Source organism: Liolophura sinensis, chromosome 7, assembly GCF_032854445.1.
Source record: "Liolophura sinensis isolate JHLJ2023 chromosome 7, CUHK_Ljap_v2, whole genome shotgun sequence".
NCBI lineage: Eukaryota > Metazoa > Mollusca > Polyplacophora > Chitonida > Chitonidae > Liolophura > Liolophura sinensis.
The window spans coordinates 4,179,834-4,202,831 of record NC_088301.1 but is presented as its reverse complement, the minus strand read 5'-3'; the positions used below and the strand labels follow the sequence as shown (position 1 = coordinate 4,202,831).

General features: G+C 41.2%; 2 protein-coding genes across 2 annotated transcripts; both read left to right on the top strand.

Moving 5' to 3' along the window:
* Positions 1-1,139: 1,139 nt before the first annotated feature.
* LOC135469848 (sulfotransferase 1B1-like) lies at positions 1,140-6,237 on the top strand. The gene is made up of 3 exons (XM_064748467.1): positions 1,140-1,229; positions 1,517-1,700; positions 5,120-6,237. Exons 1-3 carry the CDS (start codon positions 1,140-1,142, stop codon positions 5,272-5,274), a joined length of 429 nt encoding a protein of 142 aa, XP_064604537.1. The 3' UTR covers positions 5,275-6,237.
* Positions 6,238-11,119: 4,882 nt separating this feature from the next.
* Positions 11,120-22,172, top strand: LOC135471799 (sulfotransferase 1B1-like). The gene is made up of 5 exons (XM_064751150.1): positions 11,120-11,277; positions 13,329-13,652; positions 15,206-15,309; positions 15,831-16,014; positions 21,992-22,172. The coding sequence occupies exons 1-5, from the start codon at positions 11,178-11,180 to the stop codon at positions 22,099-22,101; spliced, it is 822 nt and encodes a 273-aa protein (XP_064607220.1). The 5' UTR covers positions 11,120-11,177; the 3' UTR covers positions 22,102-22,172.
* The last annotated feature ends 826 nt before the right edge of the window (positions 22,173-22,998 follow it).

Here is a 22,998-nt window from a genome sequence, read left to right as displayed (position 1 = left end):
GGAGGAAATAAGATAAAATTCTTCAGTTTCCGAGGACAGCCGATGCCGGCGTTTTCGGGCGACCAGGAACTGAGGTTAAGGCAGATGATGGAATTCCCCTCACGTGAGGGTGACGTGTAGGTCTGTGGATATTCTAAGTCAGGTTTTTACACACATTATCTTACAATTATATTCCCAGTATTTTACATTGTTAACTTATAGCACTTTCTATACGTGGCAAATAGGCCTACTATCCTAGGCCTACTGAACGTGGCAAATAGGCCTACTCGCAAATTTGACCTTTTCTTATTTAGAACTATTTAAGCGTTTATCTATGTCACCGAGTTTTACCTATATCTTCCGTTGTCCATATAGAAATGATGGCTAACACCTATACATTCAAACTCCATCAAGCGCACGGGATATCATACATTTTGGACGTAAGTTATGATATGTTAATTATTACTAATGAGTCATAGTTGAATAATTCTGAATAAATCAACCTTTTCGAATCAGTACTCAATACATCTTCTCAAACAGGAGGAAACTGGACGTGGGAAATATGTCACATGCTGCTGGCCGGAAGTACTGAATACTGCAACGGAAATAAGATGATGGCTATGTTGGAATTTGTTGATCAAGAGCATTTCAATAGTATGAGTTCACCAAGATGTTTGAGCCACCATTTCCACTTTGACTACACCCCCCCCCCCCCCCCAAGGATGTTTTCAGGAAGGGGTCTAAGATGGTACACCCTTTGAGGAATCCGAAAGATGTCTGCGTCTCCCATTACCACCATTACAACGGGCTGGTTGGTGTGTATGGTTATCATGGCAACTGGCCAGACTACTTTGAGATGTGGCTAGATGGAAAAGTTACATGTACGTCTGCTACTGAAGTCTAAGCTCTATTATATAAGAAAAGAATATGCCTAAACCATAAACTATGCACTTAGGGTGTATTTTGAGAACAGTGTTATGATTAGAAGAAAAACTAATTCAATACTTTTCGGAATTTTCTTGTATCCGTGTATGTAGCCCATTTTGAAAGCTAGTTGAATATATTTTGTACATGTGCAGATTTTTAAAGAAGCAGTGCATTTGGTTTTGCTGATTGGTGCCATGTCATATAAAGACTATTATTTCAGTGGATTATGGCAAATGGACAAAGTTCTTGAAGGGATGGGAGAAAGGGATCAAGGAATATCTAATGCCCCCATATACGTTCTGTACTATGAGAATTTAAAAATGGTATGTTGGCTGTTAGATTGACGGTAAATATGTGTGCTTACTAACACTCTTAACTTTGTAGCTTTACGATTTCTACAGTTCACAATCCTCCAACACATTTTGCTATATTCGTGATATTTGGAGCTTCGTGTGAAAACTGGTCGTCCAAACTTTTGTTTTGTCAAGGAAGATATAGAACATCCTTTGATGTAACTTACAGGTAGAACTACTTTCTCTCCAATCGTACGTAGGAATTTGAAATGAAATAATATGAACTTTTTTATCTCTTCCTTTTGCTGTGTATTTAGAACTTTGATAGAGAAATTCGAAAGCTTGCTGCATTTCTCGGTATAAAACGAAGTGAGGAATTTTTCCAAAAACTGTCGAAAAAGTGTGACTTTGAAGCCATGAAAAAAGAGAGAAGTAAGAAGGGTTATTCTGAAAACCAAAAGGCGGTATGGAGGAACGGAGAGGTTAAGTTCCTGAGGAAAGGTAAGGAAATATAGACTTTTGGGGTATTTCTAGACGAGTTATTGTAATAAATTGTTACTACATGTATTTAAAGAGGAAGACTAAACTATGCATAAATGTACTTTTATTATTTTTTAGATTTTTGTGAAAAGAGTTAAAGGTGCTCAAACATTTGAATTCTAAGATGAGCTTTATAGATCATTCTATCAGAGGTTAGGAGCTCTGAAGTCACAGAAAGTATGTTCAACTCTAATAACGACACTGAATGTTGGAATAAATCTTTTTACCGGTGAGTAAAAGTTTACTGAAATAAAGTTCCCCAAAATTCCTTAATTCTGGTGAACATCTGGAAAAAAGGTGATGTGACGTCAGCCTCAGTGTGGCTCATAAGGCCAAACATAGCATTTAAATATTTCAGTGCCTTTCAACACTCGTAACAAAATCTGAAAAAATAAGCGAAGGTATTTTTACACATGGTTTTCTCCTCGTACGATGAGCCTTACTTCACATTTTAGTAATCGTTTGCTTTAAGCATTTTAATTTAGTAAAAATAAAATCCTAACTGACAAGACGCCGGTTTTAAAAAGTTGCATGTGACCATTTGCCAACTATCACACTGTTGTCGCTGGTTTGGTTTGCTTTTGTAATCGTAGGCGAACTCTGTCTCGAAGAAACATCACATCAAAGATAACACAAATCTCATGCCCAAGTCACGGTATTAATGTAATGACAACCCGACCTTCCATGGCGTAAATGTACTCACATCCCACCCAGTCACGGCGTGAATGTACTGACATCCCACCCAGTCACGACATGAATGTCCTGGCATCCCAGCCAGTCACGACATGAATGTCTTGGCATCCCAGCCAGTCACGACATGAATGTCCTGGCATCCCACCCAGTCACGACATGAATGTCCTGGCATCCCAGCCAGTAACGACATGAATGTCCTGGCATCACACCCAGTCACGACATGAATGTCTTGGCATCCCACCCAGTCACGACATGAATGTCCTGGCATCCCACCCAGTCACGACATGAATGTCCTGGCATCCCACCCAGTCACGGCATGAATGTCCTGGCATCCCACCCAGTCACGGCGTGAATGTACTGGCATCCCACCCAGTCACGACATGAATGTACTGACATCCCACCCAGTCACGACATGAATGTCTTGGCATCCAAGCCAGTCTCGGCGTGAATATACTGACATCCCACCCAGTCACGGCGTGAATGTACTGACATCCCACCCAGTCACGGCATGAATGTACTGACATCCCACCCAGTCACGGCATGAATGTCCTGGCACCCCAAACAGCCACGGCCTGATTGTACTTACATCCCAACAAGTCACGGTATTTATGTACAGACATCCCACCCAGTCACGTTGTTGATATACTAACAAGCCAACCACTGAAAAATCAAGCAGGCACGGCACCAGTGCACTGAAAACCCAACCAGTGGCGGCTTACTGACAACCCAATCAGCCATGGTATTAATGTGCTGACACCCGAACCAGTGAAGGTATAGGTCAATTGACAACCTAACTAGTCACGGTATTAATATAATGACAACCCAATCAGCCATAGTATTAGTGTACTGACAACCGAACCAGTAACGGTATAGATGTATTGACAACATAACCAGTGACGGTATTAATATACTGAAAAACCAATCAACCATGGCATTAATGTGCTGACACCCGAACCAGTGAAGGTGTAGGTCTATTGACAACCTAACTAGTCACGGTATTAATATAATGACAACCCAATCAGCCATAGTATTAGTGTACTGACAACCGAACCAGTAACGGTATAGATGTATTGACAACTTAACCAGTGACGGTATTAATATACTGAAAAACCAATCAGACATAGTATTAATGTGGTGACAACCGAACCAGTGACGGTACAGAGGTATTGACAAGCTAACCAGTCACGGTATTATTATACTGACATTCCAATCAGCCATAGTATTAATGTACTGACAACCAAACCAGTAACGGTAAAGAGGTATTGACAACATAACCAGTGACGGTATTAATATACTGACAATCCAATCAGCCATAGTATTAGTGTGCTGACAACCGAACCAGTGACGGTACAGAGGTATTGACAAGCTAACTAGTGACGGTATTAATATAATGACAACCCAATCAGTCATAGCATTAGTGTACTGACAACCGAACCAGTCACGGTATAGATGTAGTGACAACATAACCAGTCACAGTGTTAATATACTGACAACGCAATCAGCCATGGTATTAATGTGCTGACACCCGAACCAGTGAAGGTATAGGTCTGTTGACAACCTAACAAGTCACGGTATTAACATAATGACAACCCAATCAGCCATAGTATTAGTGTACTGACAACCGAACCAGTAACGGTATAGATGTATTGACAACTTCACCAGTGACGGTATTAATATACTGACAAACCAATCAGCCATGGTATTAATGTGCTGGCATCCAAACCAGTGACGGTACAGATGTACTGACAAGCTAACCAGTCACGATATTAATATACTGACAACCCAATCTGCCATGGTAATAATACTCTGACATCCGAACTAGTAACGGTATAGATGTATTGACAAGCTAACCAGTGACGGTATTAATCTTCTGAACCCTGGTTAAGTCCCTTCCTCTTGCAGCCTTGATTGCCTGCGTGTTCGTTGATAATCCCAAGTGCAAAGTATCCTTAATATTCATGATTGATTGATTGATTAATGTTGATTATCGCCATACTTGTCACATGTACATGGCGGTCAAAGTAAGCAAAGCTGTCTTTAACAATCGTAAGAATGGCTTCTGCTGGTGGACCAGACCCTTGCGCGGTCTGATCTGCTGATGGGCTGAGAACCCTCGCGGTCTGATAAGCTGGCGGACTGAGAACCCTCGCGGTCTGATCTGCTGGTGGACTGATAACCCTCGCAGTCTGGCCTCCTGGTGGAATAAGAACCCTCGCGGTCTGGTCTCCTGATGGAATAAGAACCCTCGCGGTATGGTCTGCTGGTCGACTGAAAACCCTCGCGGTCTGATCTGCTGGTGGGCTGAGAACCCTCGCGGTCTGATCTGCTGGTGAACTGAGAACCCTCGCGGTCTGATCTGCTGGTGGAATGAGAACCCTTGTGGTCTGGTCTGCTCTTGGACTAAGAATGTCCATACTGGTGGAAAAGTCTCCACGGTCATTGTTTTCATGTTATGTTTTATTAAATTTGATGACTACACCGCATTTTTTGTAATTAAAGACCGGTGACGTCTAATAGTGCTATTAACATTACTGCATTTTTGCTCGCTGTTTCCTTGTGTAGTTTTAATCCGGATTTTGCAGGTCCTTGGTTTACTCAGAGTACTCTAATTTCCATTCACCATGACAAGCTTAAATCTACACAACAATTCCTCACTTGAAACGTTATTCTTGCTTTTTACTTTTCAGGTATGATTGGAGACTGGAAAAATCATTTCACCATGGCGCAAAATGAACGGTTTGGCGCTGTATTAGAAAAAGAACTGAGGGGCAGTGAGACTGAATTTGTGTTCGAGTCTTACCTGACATACCGGACAGGAAATCGATGCGACACGCGATCTTAATCTCGAAAAATGTGCATAAGGAATCGATTAATGTCGTATTTGTCACTTTTATAAATGTATGAAGGACCACGGGTCTTTATAACATATCGGTAGTTGTAGTTAAAGAGCATTAGGGCATTTTTATCCCTAAGAGTAAACCAATAATCTCTTGGTCATGTACGCATCCATACATCTATGTCTACGTACACCTGCGTGTCATGTACGTTTGTATGCACCTATATCTACACACACCTGCGTGTCATGTACGTTTGTATGCACCTATATCTACACACACCTGCGTGTCATGTACGTTTGTATGTATCTATATCTACGCACACCTGCGTGTCATGTAGGTTTGTATGCATCTATATCTACGCACACCTGCGTGTCATGTACGTATGTATACATTTATATCTACGCACACCTGCGTGTCATGTACGTTTGCATACATTTATATCTACGCACATCTACTTGTCATGTACGTTTGTATGCACCTATATCTACACACACCTGCTTGTCATGTACGTTTGTATGCATCTATATCTACGCACACCTGCGTGTCGTGTACGTTTGTATGCACCTATATCTACACACACCTGCGTGTCATGTACGTTTGTATGCATCTATATCTACGCACGTGTTATGTACGTTTTTATGTTTCTATATCTACGCATGCCTGGAAACGTTGGGGTCATGTACGTCCATTTACGTCTTGGCCTCGCACGCCCGTATTCGCCTCGATCATATACTTTTTTTGTAGAAGTGGATAATTTTCTCAATTCAACTGCACTCTTATGGATACATTTGAGATGTGCGCATGTGTCTTTCGATGTTATATTCATTTTTAGTACGATAGGGTATTGGAAAAATATCAGCCTTTAAGAAACCCACTGTGACAGGTGAAAAATTTTCCAGTTAGCTGTTAATGTTAATACTGAACAGTGGAGGGAAAAGAATATCACCAAGGGGCACACCGATCCTTTGAACCCCAAATGAAGTTTAAAATGAAGAAGCTTTTAAAGTGCCATACTTCCAGGTCCTTTTCAAGGTTGACAAAATACTGACATCGCATGTTTTTTTATGAATAAATCTATCACGAATAAAAGTTTCAAAAATTGTGGCCCTAAGATTACTATACTCTGTTGTAAACAAAATTGATATGAAAGAAGACTTCTCACCTATGAACTCCGGCAAAATTCTGGATTCACATCGAATGTCACCGACCGATTATATTTTTACCGAGATCCACGAACTGTGAGAGACTGGAGCCCAAGGTTGGGGGCTGAACTCACACCTGCTGTGCTCAAGCCAGCATCACTCGCGAGGCTGTTGAAATTTTCAAGTCTTACTGCCAGGAATGTCAGAAGAAGCGCAAGCGCCCAAGGACCAAAGGTGTAGTAGTACGTCCCATTCTCACGAAGGAATTCGGCTCACGTGCACAGATTGACCTTATTAATATGCAGTCTATGGCCCAAAATTCATTCAAGTGGATCATGGTCTATCAGGACCACTTGACCAAGTTTGTTATACTGAGAGCATTAACTTCAAAACCTGCTGCTGAGGTTGCCCATCAGCTACTGGATATCTTTCTTCTTATTGGTGTTCCATCCATCCTTCAGAGCGACAATGGAAGTGAATTTACTGCTGAAGGAATCTCTGAACTGAAACTAGTTTGGCCAAGACTTATCATGGTACATGGTAAACCTCGACACCCTCAAGGTCAAGGCTCTGTTGAAATGGAAGTGAATTTACTGCTGAAGTAATCTCTGAACTGAAACTAGTTTGGCCAAGACTTATCATGGTACATGGTAAAGGTCGACACCCAAGGCTCTGTTGAAAGAGCAAATGGTGACATTAAGGATATGCTTGTTGCTTGGATGGGAGATAATAACACATATGATTGGTCTGTAGGCATCAAAGTTGTGCAGTTTCAGAAAAATTCCAGTTTGCATATTGGAATCCAGCGATCACAATATGCCGCTATGTTTGGGTGTGAAGCTAAAGTTGGCCTAACATCGTCATCTTTGCCGAATGAGGTTGTTGAACGAATGCAAAGTGAAGATGATCTTGTGTTAGCATATACTAATCTTGAGCCACCAACAACCAGTCAAGAACCGACACCAACTACCACCCAGGAACTGACACCAACTACCGCCCAGGAACCAACACAAACCACCACTCAGGAACTGACACAAACTACTGATATGGGCTTTCCACCTCCAGCTAGTCTGCCAGTTGATCAAATGAGCAGTGACAATGATCCAGCTGTCGTATCCTCAGATTTATTAAGTGACCGCTTACAAAACATTTCAAATGAGAGAAAGGGTGCCAGCTCTGCCCAGATGACACAAGCTCAGCGTATGGTCAAGAGGAGTCGTGTGGAACTAGCCAGTGGTAAGGTGGGAAACAATGTGGCTGTACCTATTCCTCTTGTGGAGAGGGGACGTGGTGATTCACGTAATATTCTGGGAATGATAATGGACCGTGATGAGAATAGCATGTACACAATTTGTGTTAAAGCTGGGATTCTGAAAGGCAAGTTTTCACGCGATCAGTCTGATATGTGTCCCCAACATTGACTTACTGACTCTGATGTAGACTGTACAAAAAGGGTAACTCTACGACAGCCTGTACATATGGAATCAAGCTGTGGTCGTCAGGGATATGTACGGTGCAATTGTGCAGGCTCCAAGAGATGTGGAACCAATAGGTGCAAGTGTTTTAAAAATAAAATAAAATGCTCCAGCCGGTGTCACAGCAGCCTAATGTGCAAAAATAAATGACTCGTAATATTAACCAACTACATGTAGCCTTTTATAAAGTGAACTGACTGTAAGACTTTCATTGCGTATGATTTTAACTGTGATGTATGACTTCATTTTCTGCTTTTGACTTTACTTAATCATGATCAATCGTCAATAAACTCTTTATATTCAACTAATGTTTTATAGCCTTTAGTCATTTCACGTAATGCCTGACCATGATTTTTAGTCATTTTGCGTAATGCCTGACCATGCTTTTTAATCATTTCACGTAATGCCTGACCATGATTTTTAGTCATTTTGCGTAATGCCTGACCATGCTTTTTAATCATTTCACGTAATGCCTGACCATGATTTTTAGTCATTTCGCGTAATGCCTGACCATGCTCTTTAACCATTTCACGTAATGCCTGACCATGATTTTTAGTCATTTCGCGTAATGCCCGTAATGTCCAATAAGTGAAATATTCTTGAGTACGTCGTAAAACACCAATCAAAATAAAATAAATAAATATAGTGGTACTTTACAGTTTTCCGGCCATATGACTATAATGTTGTGGGTTCTAATTATGGACAGGAACACAACACAGAATGACTCGATTGGTAGATCTATATTGTTGCAAGTGTCGGTTGCATATAAAATCGTAATCTGTAGGATGACAACATTACAATGACGACGAGGGGTCATTAGGTATATGCTGTCTTCTTGGGTTATATATTGTTGTGACTAACAGTGCATAACCTGCTACATTTCATATGGTTTTATCCACCGAGGGGAAAGAAACTTACACGAGACATAAACACCGCAACGAGAAAAAGGAGGGCATATGCTAATTGGATGTGTTCGAGCGTCACGTCAGCCGCCGTAAGCACAGAGGGTAGATGTCTGGGTTATCCTTTCATAAACACAGGGGCCGACAATTTCGAAAGGTAAGACAATTTGGTTTTACACATATGGGAATTATTACTTTTAAGCACTGATCACATTTAAGGTTGACGCAAAAACTACTACCTAAGTAAAAACACAAAGTATGCTATAACAGGAATGTGTCTTATATAAACCCTACAATTGTGCACGCTCTGTGGCGTCCGAAATGAAATCTTGTACATGGTATGTTCATCACAAGGTCAACGAAACTCTATACTAGCACATAACGTCTTTTCCCTCGTCTAGCTCAACCAATAAAAAAACTAGTACCCATGCATATAATCTGTGAACATTTTATTTTCCGTAGTTTATTTTGATTTTTTGTTCCTCGAAAACGGCGAAACTTGCTAAATAAGTACGTGCTAAATAAGCTTCGCCTCGATGCAAATGTTGTGTAGCCCTCGTTTACCATGATCTAACCTTTACTTGTTTTTCTGGTTGGAACGTGAGACACAGGGATAGCATTGAAGATGAGTGTAAGATAATTTGGAGCGTTAACCGCTCTCGGTCATTGCGTGGAACTGAAAGATATTCCCATCGACTGAAACCTAATATTATGCCTACCAGAGGAATCATTTGGCATGTTTGTGGAGTCCTCAGAAATTCACGTCATGTTCATGTCATGAGCTCTGTAGAAAATGTATAGAGGGCCGAAGAAGTATAGCAAACGTCTTCTGACAATTCACTGACAATTCACTCATGTTGCATTTTGCTTTTTACACATTGACCCCCAACCCACGGCTCAGGCGAACCTTTGCGTAAGCCTGGAATGCATGCACTTGAGTTTTTACGTCGTACTCAGATATTTTTCGGTCATATGACGACGAGGTCTTCTTGTGACAAAGCGAGTGTGTGATGCCAGATGGAGCCGCCACTGAAGTATCATGCCGAGGACACCACACATGACACCACATCCAGACACATTTTGCCGAAACCCGGCCAACCAGATCTCCTCGATCTCATTGCTGAGACCCAAGGGAGGCTGCAACAAGTTTTTAAAGTCTTTGGTACATTTCTGGAAAGGTTGATTTAGGCCTATGTAATATGACCTGTGAAAACGCCACATCTCGATACTGATGAATTACTGTGTGCATTACACAGTATTACAGCTCTTGGCTTAAAACAAATGACGTCTACTGCTTAATGTCATGAATCAGACCTACAGTAATCTTCTTTGTTCGTAGCCCCTCATGGGAAGCGAAGTGAGGAGCTCTGCAGAGTGCATGCACAACCCTATCTCTCTCAACACATTTCGTGTTCTCCATTCCATATGCTTACGCATACCTCAAGATAGTATATGCTGTATGCATTGGGTCCCGTTACATATTACCTCAGGCAAAGAGCACTAAACGCAATTTGGTAAACTTTCCTTTATGTGTTTTCACGCTAATGTAAGTATAAGTTGCCTTCTGGGTCCATCTACGAAAAAAGGTCATATGTTCAAAATTCATTATTCATTAATTCCACAATTAATTGTTGTTTAACGCAGTACAGTGACAGATGCGATGCCCGTTAGATTACAGGTGTATACGGCGGAATTGTATTGGCACGTAAATTTTTCCACGTGTTAAGTACAACTATTCGCCCAGTCCAAGTTAAAGTCTATACGCACACCTGGTGTAATCAGTAATACTGATTGAAGAGTTGACGGTAAATGTTTGTCTTGTTTCATAGCGTGCATTTTCATGCCTTGATTTTTGGAAGTTGATGATCTCATGATAAATGCACCACTCAAGGTCATACAATTCTGTTGAACATCTGTGTACAGCTTGTCAAACAGGCTACCTAAACGTCTCAACGCAAAATAAAGAGTGCAAATTCGCTGTCCCTACCCTAGGCAGGAAATGAACTCGCACGGACTGGGTCCGATAGTTTTGACAGAAACACATCTTAAGCACACTGTCAAGCCATGTAAGTGCTCTTCAATAAACTTTAGTGATCCCACGTCGATTTCGCGTTGCATACAAAATGGCTTGTTAGATTATACTGTGTCATCGTGCTTGTGTGAAAGGTATAGATCGACTCCATAGCTCAGAAAATGGGCCGTATGGCAGGGTATTTTTTTATTTCGATTCTAAAGTGTGTGAGTGTTATTTTTATTGTTTGATGAACCGAATGAAACGTCTGACTGTTCTTTTCCAGAGACAATGAGTCAAGATGATGAGGCAAAGATCGTCTATTTTGAGGACGCTGGAGGAAATAAGATAAAATTCTTCAGTTACCGAGGACAACCGATGCCGAAATTTCCTGGCGACATGGGATTGAGACTCAGACGGATGAGCGAATTCACCGCTCGCCAGGAGGACGTGTACGTGTGTGGATATCCCAAGTCAGGTTAGTATCACACTGTCGACTGATCAAAAGAACCAACTGAATTTTCTAACTGACCTAATTAATATCACTGTAGCGTACAGCAACATCAGCAAGTTGATGAAATGTCTTCTGTGCATCCCTCAAGAAAGAACTTTCTCCATGGTCCGCAAGATTGTCACAGAAAACAGAACTGACTTGGCCAATGACACTGTGTGTGCTCTTCTTAGCTGCAAACTTAGCTCAGATTGCAAGGCCAGGGACTTCAAACCTAATGAAGATGAGCTTAAAACTACAAAGAGTGCCACTTACCTCTATAATCAGGCCCACAGAAGCAAATAAACAATGAACTTCGATGGAACTGTGACGTTACTTAACTTTCAAGGCACAAAATAGCCTGTTTCGCATCGCAGATCTACAACTGATGCAGTTTGCTAATCATTTTCCCAAATGTTCAATATAGGATAATTTAGTACCAGTTGGGAATCATTCTTTTATGTTGCTACTGGTCAAACTTTCTGGAATACTTTGCCCCTTGCTTTACTGTTTTACATATTGTGCAAAAACATTAATTTAGTTAATTAAGTAATTAAGTAATAATAACGAAAGAAAAAGAAAGAAAGCACCGCGCTCTGCAAAGCTCAAGGGTGGGTCGCACATTCATGTTTCGCCCCCCCCCCCCCCCCCCCCCCGCGCAAAAGCCGCCCTCTTTGACATTTCCCAAAGTTGTCAAAAAAGAAAGTGGTCAAATTGTTCAGAGGACGCTTGTACAAGGGATCGTAACGCTAAGTTGTTTGTAATTCACTAATTCACGATGGTAGCCTTAACTTACAATCTACACCATGTTGCAACTAAGATAGTCGTAAGATACAGTCATATGACAAAACCCGGTTGACTATGTGGTATATTTTACATTCGCCCCAGAATGAATGTTATGCATAAATACTTGCCTTGGGTAGACCGTTAGTTAGTACTTTTCGACTGGGTTTGTAAAGATGTGCTATGTAATCGTCTTAAAATTATGTTACCAGAAATTTTTTCACATGTTGTTGTTGTCAGCAGTAGAGTCATTATGAGTGAGTGAGTGCTTAGGGTTTAACGTCGTGCTTAACAATTTTTCAGTCATATGACGACGAAGGAATCCTTAGAGTGTAAGTAATGTGACTCCTCACTGCAGGACAGATTTCCACCGCTCTTTTATCTAATGCTGCTTCACTGAGATGCCTTACCGAAGGCAAGTAAGACGCCCCGCCCGAGCCATTATACTGATACGGGTCAACCAGTCGTTGCACTTTACCCTTCATGCTGAACGCCAAGCGAGGAAATTATTTCCTCTTTTAAAGTCTTAAGTGTGACTCGACCCAGGACTGACCCTGGATCTACCGCTCCCGAAGCGGGCGCTCTACCAACTGTGTTATCAGGGTCATTATGAAGTAGAACTCTTATGAAAATGAAGGCAAGAACTCTTAAAGTTATATTCACTTTACAATTCCTTTGTGCAAGCGGCGTAACTTATTTTTACAATCAGTTGTTAACTCAGGGTATGGTTTACAAGCGATTGTAGCTACGATCTCTTTGTGCGAACTGACTCGCATATTTATGTAAAACCATGTTTACACGTATTGTTATTATTTGTCTTGACACTATCACATGGTAAGCCACATGAGTAATGTAATCAAAACAAATTCGCAGGGAACCACCATTTTGACTCCGTCCACGTGATATTTACGTCATCATGCATTCAGGTAGAGAGGCCCTGGTCGTAAATAAACCAACCGAGTCGGGCTTCACAATACACGTATCTTGTACGTTGGACGTTACGTCAGCGATTCCTTGCTCACCATTCTAACACCAGGTATAAATGTAGGCCTACTTCAAAAACTGTCAGACTTAGCCGCGTGGGCCACATGCTTCTGGGCGTCTTTCCTCTGCCCAGCATAATGAGGGACTAAGCAGGGGCCTATGGTAATTCACGGATCGTGAGGCCTAGATGAGGTTCCTGTATTTCGTACTTTCCTTGTGTGTTTAGCACCGTATTTCATCTATGTATACTTTTTCTTTGTTCCACACAACAGGCGGAAATTGGCTCTGGGAAATCTGCAACATGTTGCTGATCGGAAATACCGAATACGTCAAAGGAAATAAGATGTTGGCTATGCTGGATTTTTGTGATCAAGAACATTTCGATAAAATGAGGTCACCAAGATGTCTGAGTCATCACTTACAGTTTGAAGACATTCCACCGGATGTGTTCAGGAAGGGATCCAAGATGGTATACATTTTAAGGAATCCGAAAGATGTCTGCGTCTCTCATTACCATCACCACAAGGGACTGGTTGGGGTGTATGATTATCATGGCATCTGGCCGGACTACTTTGAGATGTGGTTAGAAGGCAAAGGTATCTCATGGAAACCCTTATTTATGCTTATTTCATAGTGTTTATTTGCGATGAATACAGTTTAGTTAAGTCCGTGAATCAATCCAGCAACCAAACAATACGGCAATGAGCCAATCAGTCAACGAATCATTCAATGTATCATTACCAAAGCTAATCAGTTTTTTAATCAGTGAATCAAACTGTGCTGAAAGGCTGTGGCGTAAGGTTTCGAAAGTACCATGTTAACAGTTGGTTCAGTTTACAGTTTTTATCATGTTGTGCTACTTTTCAATATTCCGGATGACACAGAGGCCTTATGTGGTTTTTCAAGTTTTAAGGTTGTGGAGATATTCCATTCGTGAAATCCTTGTGGAATAATGTTGTTATTTTGCATATGTCAAATCATGTACACAAAACTCACCAGTCATTTGGAAGAATGAAAACACATCAAAATATAGCTTGCACAATATGTAATTTTGATTGTGTTCTACGCACGACCGTGTGCAAAGCCAATCCTATAATGTATCAACGGAACATTAGAGACTTTCAGACCATCGGCGATAATGCCCTTACGACAACCTCAGGACGATAGCCCGCTTACGACTCAACCTCACGACGATAACCACTTACGACTCAACCTCACGACGATAACCACTTACGACTCATCCTCACGACGAAAATTGCTCACGACTCAGCCTAACGACGAAAACCCACTTACAACTTAATCTCACGACGTTAACCCACTTACGACTTGTACACTGTATTTTCTATAAGAATGGTTTTTTTATACAAAAATAGATGATAATTGTCCATTTAACATTGCATTCGTACTCGTTTACATCATCTCCAAAACATGTCTCTACACTTCTATTTTGCGCGTATCAGTGACGTCACAGCAGTATTTTTGGCTTGAAATAGTTTGTTTCAAGGCCCATTTGTTTAATGCATTCATGGCTCTAAATATAGATGCACTGTGAATGATGAAATGTAGGAATCTGTTTGTCAAGTGGCAAAAAGCTGAAGTGACACCCCTGGTCGAAATATGGTCAGAAAAGGTCACAGTAGAATCCAAAGATTTAAATACATTTTACTAAGTCAAAAATATTCTACAGAATAAGTCAATCTATTTTCGCCGACATTATTTATTGGTCTTTCATCTGACATGTACTTCATGCTAGAGTGTTCATTGCCTTCAATGCCAGATTTAACTTTAAGCAGGGCCTTCAGTTTTCTACTTTGCCCAAAAATGAATCTCCAGTTGTTCTACTCTGATTTTGGGTAACTGCATAGGCCGCTAAATTTGGCTCAAGTCTTCAAAATAAAATATGACGTTATTCCTGTGTACCTTACACGCTGTCGAACTACTTAGTCCCAATCAGCAGGGGAGATAACTGGGACTCACAACGCTATAACCCAACTCTTTCAAACAACGAGCCTAACATTTTCGTTGGGTATCATATGTCTTCCCAGATGCCCATTTAACAGACAGATTACTTTCGTAGGGTGGTAGAGTTTCCAGTACATTCCCTCTATCCCTTGTGTTCTTAATAATGAACTTTTTGTGTGTTTTTCAGCGGACTATGGCAAGTGGTCAACTCATGTGAAGGGATGGGAAAGAGGGATTAAAGAACATCCAACTGCTCCTATACATGTTATTTATTATGAAAGTTTGAAAAGGGTATGTGGACGAAGTAACAGAATTAGGATTTTTAAAAACACGGTAAAAAGCTGTTTAAAGGTCACTTCCTTCACTGGTATGTCGCTTTAGTTTTATTTGACGACCAGAAGATATCACGACAAAATATGTTTTTATTGTTTTTACACAAAACTGAAGAACTCAACACGTGTACATTACCGACCGGATCAAACCACCGACATTTGGCAAATTGTATATATATATATTAGCGAACTTTTCTCAATGTGATACTGGTGAAAGCCAAGTGGGCTCTAGAGAACACAGGGAAGATAAGACGAGAAAACACCTGAAAGAGAGGACTAGAGAACACCCGGAAGATAATAGGAAATAACGCCCAGAAGAGAAGACGAGAGGACACCAGGAAGAAAGCATACAGGAAATCCTCTGGGTGTTAAAGAGAACAAAATGTGTGTAAAATGACAGAGGTCGATATGTTAAAGACAATGAAGATGTATACATGATATTCATAAATGTTGAAATGGTACTATTTTTTCTGCTTCCAGAATTTCGATTCCGAAGTACACAGGCTTGCTGAATTTCTTTGCTTGCCGCGTAATGAACCGTTTTTCAAGCGTTTGTCCGAAAAGTGTGACTTTGCCGCCATGAAAAAAGGCAAGACCAAGGTCGGATACTCGGAAGAAGAAAGACAACAATGGCGGAACGGAGAAATCGGGTTTTTAAGGAAAGGTGGGAGACAACAGAAGTTGTTATTAAATATGTTACAGTCGTTAAAAATTTGGTATCGGAATTAAAACAAAAATAAGGTGCTACCATGAAAAGAAAAAACAACAAACAGTATAACGTATTTACTCTAGAAGAGGGGTGGAAACAAACCAAAACGACCACATCCATTTTGTTCTGGCGTGTTTGATGTAAATCAGCTTTTAATTTGGAATTCTTACTACGTCATGGGATACGCCTTGCTAGAGAAACCGGAAACACGACGTGACGTCACTTTTACCACACGCTCATATGGTCAAAAAGCAAAGCTGTGTGTCAGCGGAAACACGTGCGCTCTTGGGTTATAAAAATAACTCGCGCATGATTGGTTGCAATTGATGACATGGCGGTGGTTTCGAGCATTACAAAAAAAAGAGTTATTCTTTTTATACTTTATGTTGGGTATTTTTTCGATGTATTCATATACATTTGGTCTGAATTGTCCTTCCTTTCAAGAATTAGGGCACAGCCACTAGTAAATAAAATGCCGTCAAAAACAAGTGAGGTGCCGCTCATAACAATTTGGTGTACAAATGTGGTGCCGCTATTTATAAATTGCTTACTGCCCTAAACAAATATGATACTGTGCTAACAAAAAGAGTACATCATTAATAAATATGGTAACAACAGTAAACAGTTGTGGCACAGCCATCAACAAACAGGTTATCGCCAATAGCGAGTGAGATAGCTTATAACGAGTAGAGTACTGGCAATACCAGGTGAGGTAGCTTATAACGAGTGGAGTACTGCCAATAACAGGTGAAGTAGCCTACAACAAGTAGAGTACTGCCAATACCAGGTGAAGTAGCCTGTAACGTGTGGAGTATCATCCATACCAGGTGAGATAGCGTATAACGAGTGAAGTACAGCCAATACCAGGTGAAGTAGCCTATAACGAGTGGAGTACTGCCAATAACAGGTGAAGTAGCCTACAACAAGTAGAGTACTGCCAAAACCAGGTGAAGTAGCCTGTAACTTGTGGAGTATCATCCATACCAGGTGAGATAGCGTATAACGAGTGAAATACCGCCAATACCAGGTGAAGCAGCCTATAGCGAGTGAAGTACTGCCAATACCAGCTGAAGTAGCCTGTAAAGTATCATCCATACCAGGTGAGGTAGCTTATAACGAGTGAAGTACCGCCAATACCAGGTGAAGTAGCCTATAACGAGTGAGGGACCGCCAGTAACAAGTGAGGTAGCTTATAACGAGTGGAGTATCATCCATACCAGGTGAGATAGCGTATAACGAGTGAAGTACCGCCAATACCAGGTGAAGTAGCCTATAACGAGTGGAGTACTGCCAATAACAGGTGAAGTAGCCTACAACAAGTAGAGTACTGCCAATACCAGGTGAAGTAGCCTGTAACTTGTGGAGTATCATCCATATCAGGTGAGATAGCGTATAACGAGTGAAGTACCGTCAAAACCAGGTGAAGTAGCCTATAACGAGTGAAGCAACACCAATACCAGGTGAAGTAACCTATAACGAGTGAAGTACCGTCAAAACCAGGTGAAGTAGCCTATAACGAGTGAAGCAACACCAATACCAGGTGAAGTAACCTATAACGAGTTAAGTACCGTCAAAACCAGGTGAAGTAGCCCATAACGAGTGAAGCAACACCAATACCAGGTGAAGTAACCTATAACAAGTGGAGTATCATCCATACCAGGTGAGGTAGCGTGTAACGAGTGAAGTACCGCCAATACCAGGTGAAGTAGCCTATAACGAGTGAAGTACCGCCAATACCAGGTGAAGTAGCCTATAACGAGTGAAGTACCGCCAATACCAGGTGAAGTAGCCTATAACGAGTGAAGTACCGCCAATACCAGGTGAAGTAGCCCATAACGAGTGAAACAAGGCCAATACCAGGTGAAGTAACCTATAATGAGTGGAGTACCGCCAATACCGGGTGAAGTAGCCTATAACGAGTGAAGTACCGCCAATACAAGGTGAAGTAGCCTATAGCGAGTGAAGCAACACCAATACCAGGTGAAGTAACCTATAACGAGTTAAGTACCGCCAATACCAGGTGAAGTAGCCTATAACGAGAGAAGTAACACCAATACCAGGCGAAGTAGCCTATAACAAGTGAAGTATCATCCATACAAGGTGAGGTAGCGTGTAACGAGTGAAGTACCGTCAAAACCAGGTGAAGTAGCCTATAACGAGTGAAGTACCGCCAATACCACGTGAAATAGACTATAACGAGTGAAGCAACGCCAATACCAGGTGAAGTAGCCTATAACGAGTGAAGTACCGCCAATACCAGGTGAGGTAGCCTATAACGAGTAGAGTACTGGCAATACCAGGTGAAGTAACCCATAAAAAGTGGAGTACCACCAATACCAGGTGAGGTAGCCTATAACGAGTGAAGTACCGCCAATACCAAGTGAAGTAGCGTATAACAAGTGAAGTACCACCAATACCAGGTGAAGTGGCCTATAACAAGTGAAGTAGCCCGTAACAAGTGAAGTACCACCAATACCAAGTGAAGTACCCTATAACATGTGAAGTACCACCAATATCAAGTGAAGTAGCCTTTAACGAGTGGAGTACCACCAATACCAGGTGAAGTGTCACCAAAACCAAGTGAAGTAGCCCATAAAAAGTGAAGTACCACCAATACCAGGTGAAGTACCCTATAACAAGTGAAATACCACCAATATCAAGTAAAGTAGCCTATAACAAGTGAAGTATCACTAATACCAGGAGAAGTACCGTGTAACGAGTGAAGTACCACCAATACCAGGTGAAGTGGCCTATAACAAGTGAAGTAGCCCGTAACAAGTGAAGTACCACCAATACCAAGTGAAATACCCTGTAACAAGTGAAGTACCACCAATATCAAGTGAAGTAGCCTATAACGAGTGGAGTACCACCAATACCAGGTGAAGTGTCACCAAAACCAAGTGAAGTAGCCCATAAAAAGTGAAGTACCACCAATATCAAGTGAAGTAGCCTATAACAAGTGAAGTACCACCAATATCAAGTGAAGTAGCCTATAACAAGTGAAGTATCACCAATACCAGGAGAAGTACCGTGTAACGAGCGAAGTACCACCAATACCAGGTGAAGTGGCCTATAACAAGTGAAGTAGCCCATAAAAAGTGAAGTACCACCAATACCAAGTGAAGTAGCCTATAACAAGTGAAGTACCACCAATACCAGGCGAAGTGCCGCATAACGAGTGAAGTACCACTAATACCAGGTGAGGTAGCATGTAAGTGGCCTATAACAAGTGAAGCACCGCCAATACCAGGTGAGGTAGCATATAACGAGTGAAGTACCGCCAATACCAGGTGAAGTGGCCTATAACGAATAAAGTACCGCCAATACCAGGTGAAGTAACCTATAACGAATGAAGTACCGCCAATATCACGTGAAGTGGCCTATAACGAGTGGGGTACCGCTAATACCAGGTAAGGTAGCATATAACGAGTGAAGTACCGCCAATACCAGGTAACCTATAACGAATAAAGTACCACCAATACCAGGTTACCGAGTTAAGTATCGCCAATACCAGGTGAAGTAACCTATAACGAATGAAGTACCGCCAATACCAGATGAAGTGGCCTATAACAAATGAAGTACCGCCAATACCTAGTGAAATAGCCTATAACGAATGAAGTACCGCCAAAACCAGGTGAAGTGGCCTATAACGAGTGGGGTACAGCTAATACCAGATGAAGTAGCATATAACGAGTGAGGTACCACCAATACCAGGTAACCTATAACGAATAAAGTACCGCCAATACCAGGTGAAGTAGCCTTTAACGAGTTAAGTATCGCCAATACCAGGTGAAGTAGCCTATAACGAGTAAAGTATCGCCAATACCCCTTGAAGTAGCTTATAACGAGTAAAGTACCTCCAATAGCCCGTGAAGTAGCCTATAACGAGTGGGATATCGCCAATACCAGATGAGGTAGCCTATAACGAGTGAAGTACCACCAGTACCAGGTGAAGTAACCTATAAAGAATGGAGTACTTCAATAACAAGTGAGGTAGCCTATAACGAGTGGGGTACCGCCAATACCAGGTGAAGTAACTTATAACGAATAAAGTACCAGCAATACCAGGTGAAGTGGCCTATAACGAATGAAGTACCGCCAATACCTAGTGAAATAGCCTATAACGAGTGAAGTACCGCCAATACCAGGTGAAGTAACCTATAACGAATGAAGTACCGCTAATACCAGGTGAAGTGGCCTATAACGAATGAAGTACCGCCAATACCTAGTGAAATAGCCTATAACGAATGAAGTACCGCCAATACCAGGTGAAGTGGCTTACAGCGAATGAAGTACTGCCAATACCTAGTGAAAAAGCCTATAACGAATGAAGTACCGCCAATACCCCGTGAAGTAGCCTATAACGAGTGGGATATCGCCAATACCAGATGAGGTAGCCTATAACGAGTGAAGTACCACCAGTACCAGGTGAAGTAACCTATAAAGAATGAAGTACTTCAATAACAAGTGAGGTAGCCTATAACGAGTGGGGTACCGCCAATACCAGGTGAAGTAACTTATAACGAATAAAGTACCGGCAATACCAGGTGAAGTGGCCTTTAACGAGTGGGGTACCGCCAATACCTAGTGAAATAGCCTATAACGAGTGAAGTATCGCCAATACCAGGCGAAGTAACCTATAACCAATGAAGTACCGCCAATACCTAGTGAAATAGCCTATAACGAATGAAGTACCGCCAATACCGGGTGAAGTGGCCTTTAACAAGTGGGGTACCGCTAATACCAGGTGAGGTAGCATATAACGAGTGAAGTACCGCCAATACCAGGTAAGCTATAACGAATAAAGTACCGCCAATACCAGGTGAAGTAGCCTTTAACGAGTTAAGTATCGCCAATACCAGGTGAAGTAGCCTTTAACGAGTAAAGTATCGCCAATACCCCTTGAAGTAGCCTATAACGAATAAATTACCGCCAATACCCCGTGAAGTAGCCTATAACGAGTGGGATATGGCCAATACCAGATGAGGTAGCCTATAACGAGTGAAGTACCACCAGTACCAGGTGAAGTAACCTATAACGGATGAAGTACTTCAATAACAAGTGAGGTAGCCTTTAACGAGTGGGGTACCGCCAATGACAAATGGGCACCACAGGAGTAAAATATGATATCGCCACAAACCAACGGACTACCGCTGAATGCAAATATGATACATCCATTAAAAGCGGTGCAACTATCAAATATCGGAAAAATCACCAACTAGAGTAAAATCAGTGACAAATACAAAAGGCACAAAAACGAAGATCAATTAGCCTGCTATCAATAACAAATAAGGTACCAACGTTACCAAAAATTACTACCATCAAGAATGAGCTTAATGCGCCGTTAACAAATAACTTTCTACCGTTATGTCAAATAGAGCGATGTGAGCAACAAAAAGGCTGGGTTCACTTTCACAAAACTTCGTCAGTCACATTCTGCGTAACTTTTTTCGTAAAAGACGTTGTCCAGGTTAAAGTACCATAAGGCGACGTCATCTTCGAGAAAAGTTACGAAAGATTGATTAACGAGGTTTTGTGAAAGTGTCCGCTGATCCTATACAGTTGTTTGAGTGTATGCTGTTGACGTACGGATGCACGATGAGATAGCAAAATGCTGTATAGGCACAGAATGTTCACACCTACCACAAATTACAAAAATGCACGCCTCGGGGCTAATTTCTGCAGGCCTACCAAACTTAAAAGTCGAATTTCTTAAAATGTGGTCATCTATGGGCAATACATAAAATATTAAAATGCTGTTTGTTGACGCCTTTGCATGTCTTCACATTGCGTGTCTTCACATTGCGTGTCTTCATAGTACGTGTCTTCATAGTACGTGCCTTCATAGTACGTGCCTTCATATTGCGTGTACATGTATATCAATATCAACGAATCTCTTATCAATGAATTGTTTGGCTTGTCATCATTTCAGGTGTGATCGGCGACTGGAAAAATCATTTCACCACAGATCAAAATAAACGGTTTGATAAAGTATACGAGAAGGAAATGAAAGACAGTAAGATGCACATTGTTTTTGAGTAAGAAGATCGACACTACTGTGAGAATTGGACAGTGTTTGTATTGTGAGAATTGGACAGTGTTTGTATTGTGAGAATTGGACAGTGTTTGTTTTGTGAGAACTGGACAGTATTTGTATTGTGAGAATTGGACAGTATTTGTATTGTGAGAATTGGACAGTGTTTGAACTGTGGGAGAGTAGCCTAGCAGTGTCATGACCAGTGATGAGAATTCACATAACTGTTTTATCAATTCATTTAGCCTAGCAGTGTCATGACCAGTGATGAGAATTCACATAACTGTTTTATCAATTCATTTAGTCCAGCAGTGTCATGACCAGTGATGAGAATTCACATAACTGTTTTATCAATTCATTTAGTCCAGCAGTGTCATGACCAGTGGTGATAATTCACATAACTGTTTTAGAAATTCATTTAGCCTAGCAGTGTCATGACCAGTGATGATAATTCACATTACTGTTTATAAATTCATTTAGTCTAGCAGTGTCATGACAGTGATGATAATTCACATAACTTTTTTATCAATTCATTTAGTCTAGCAGTGACCAGTGATGATAATTCACATAACTGTTGTATAAATTTATTTGGTCTAGCAGTGTCATGACCAGTGATTATAATTCACATAACTGTTTTATCAATTCATGTAGTCTAGCAGTGTCATGACCAGTGACTATAATTCACATAACTGTTTTATCAATTCATTTAGTCTAGCAGTGTCATGACCAGTGATTATAATTCACATAACTGTTTTAGAAATTCATTTAGTCTAGCAGTGTCATGACCAGTGGTGATAATTCACATAACTGTTTTATCAATTCATTTAGTCTAGCAGTGTCATGACCAGTGATTATAATTCACATAACTGTTTTATAAATTCATTTAGCCTAGCAGTGACCAGTGA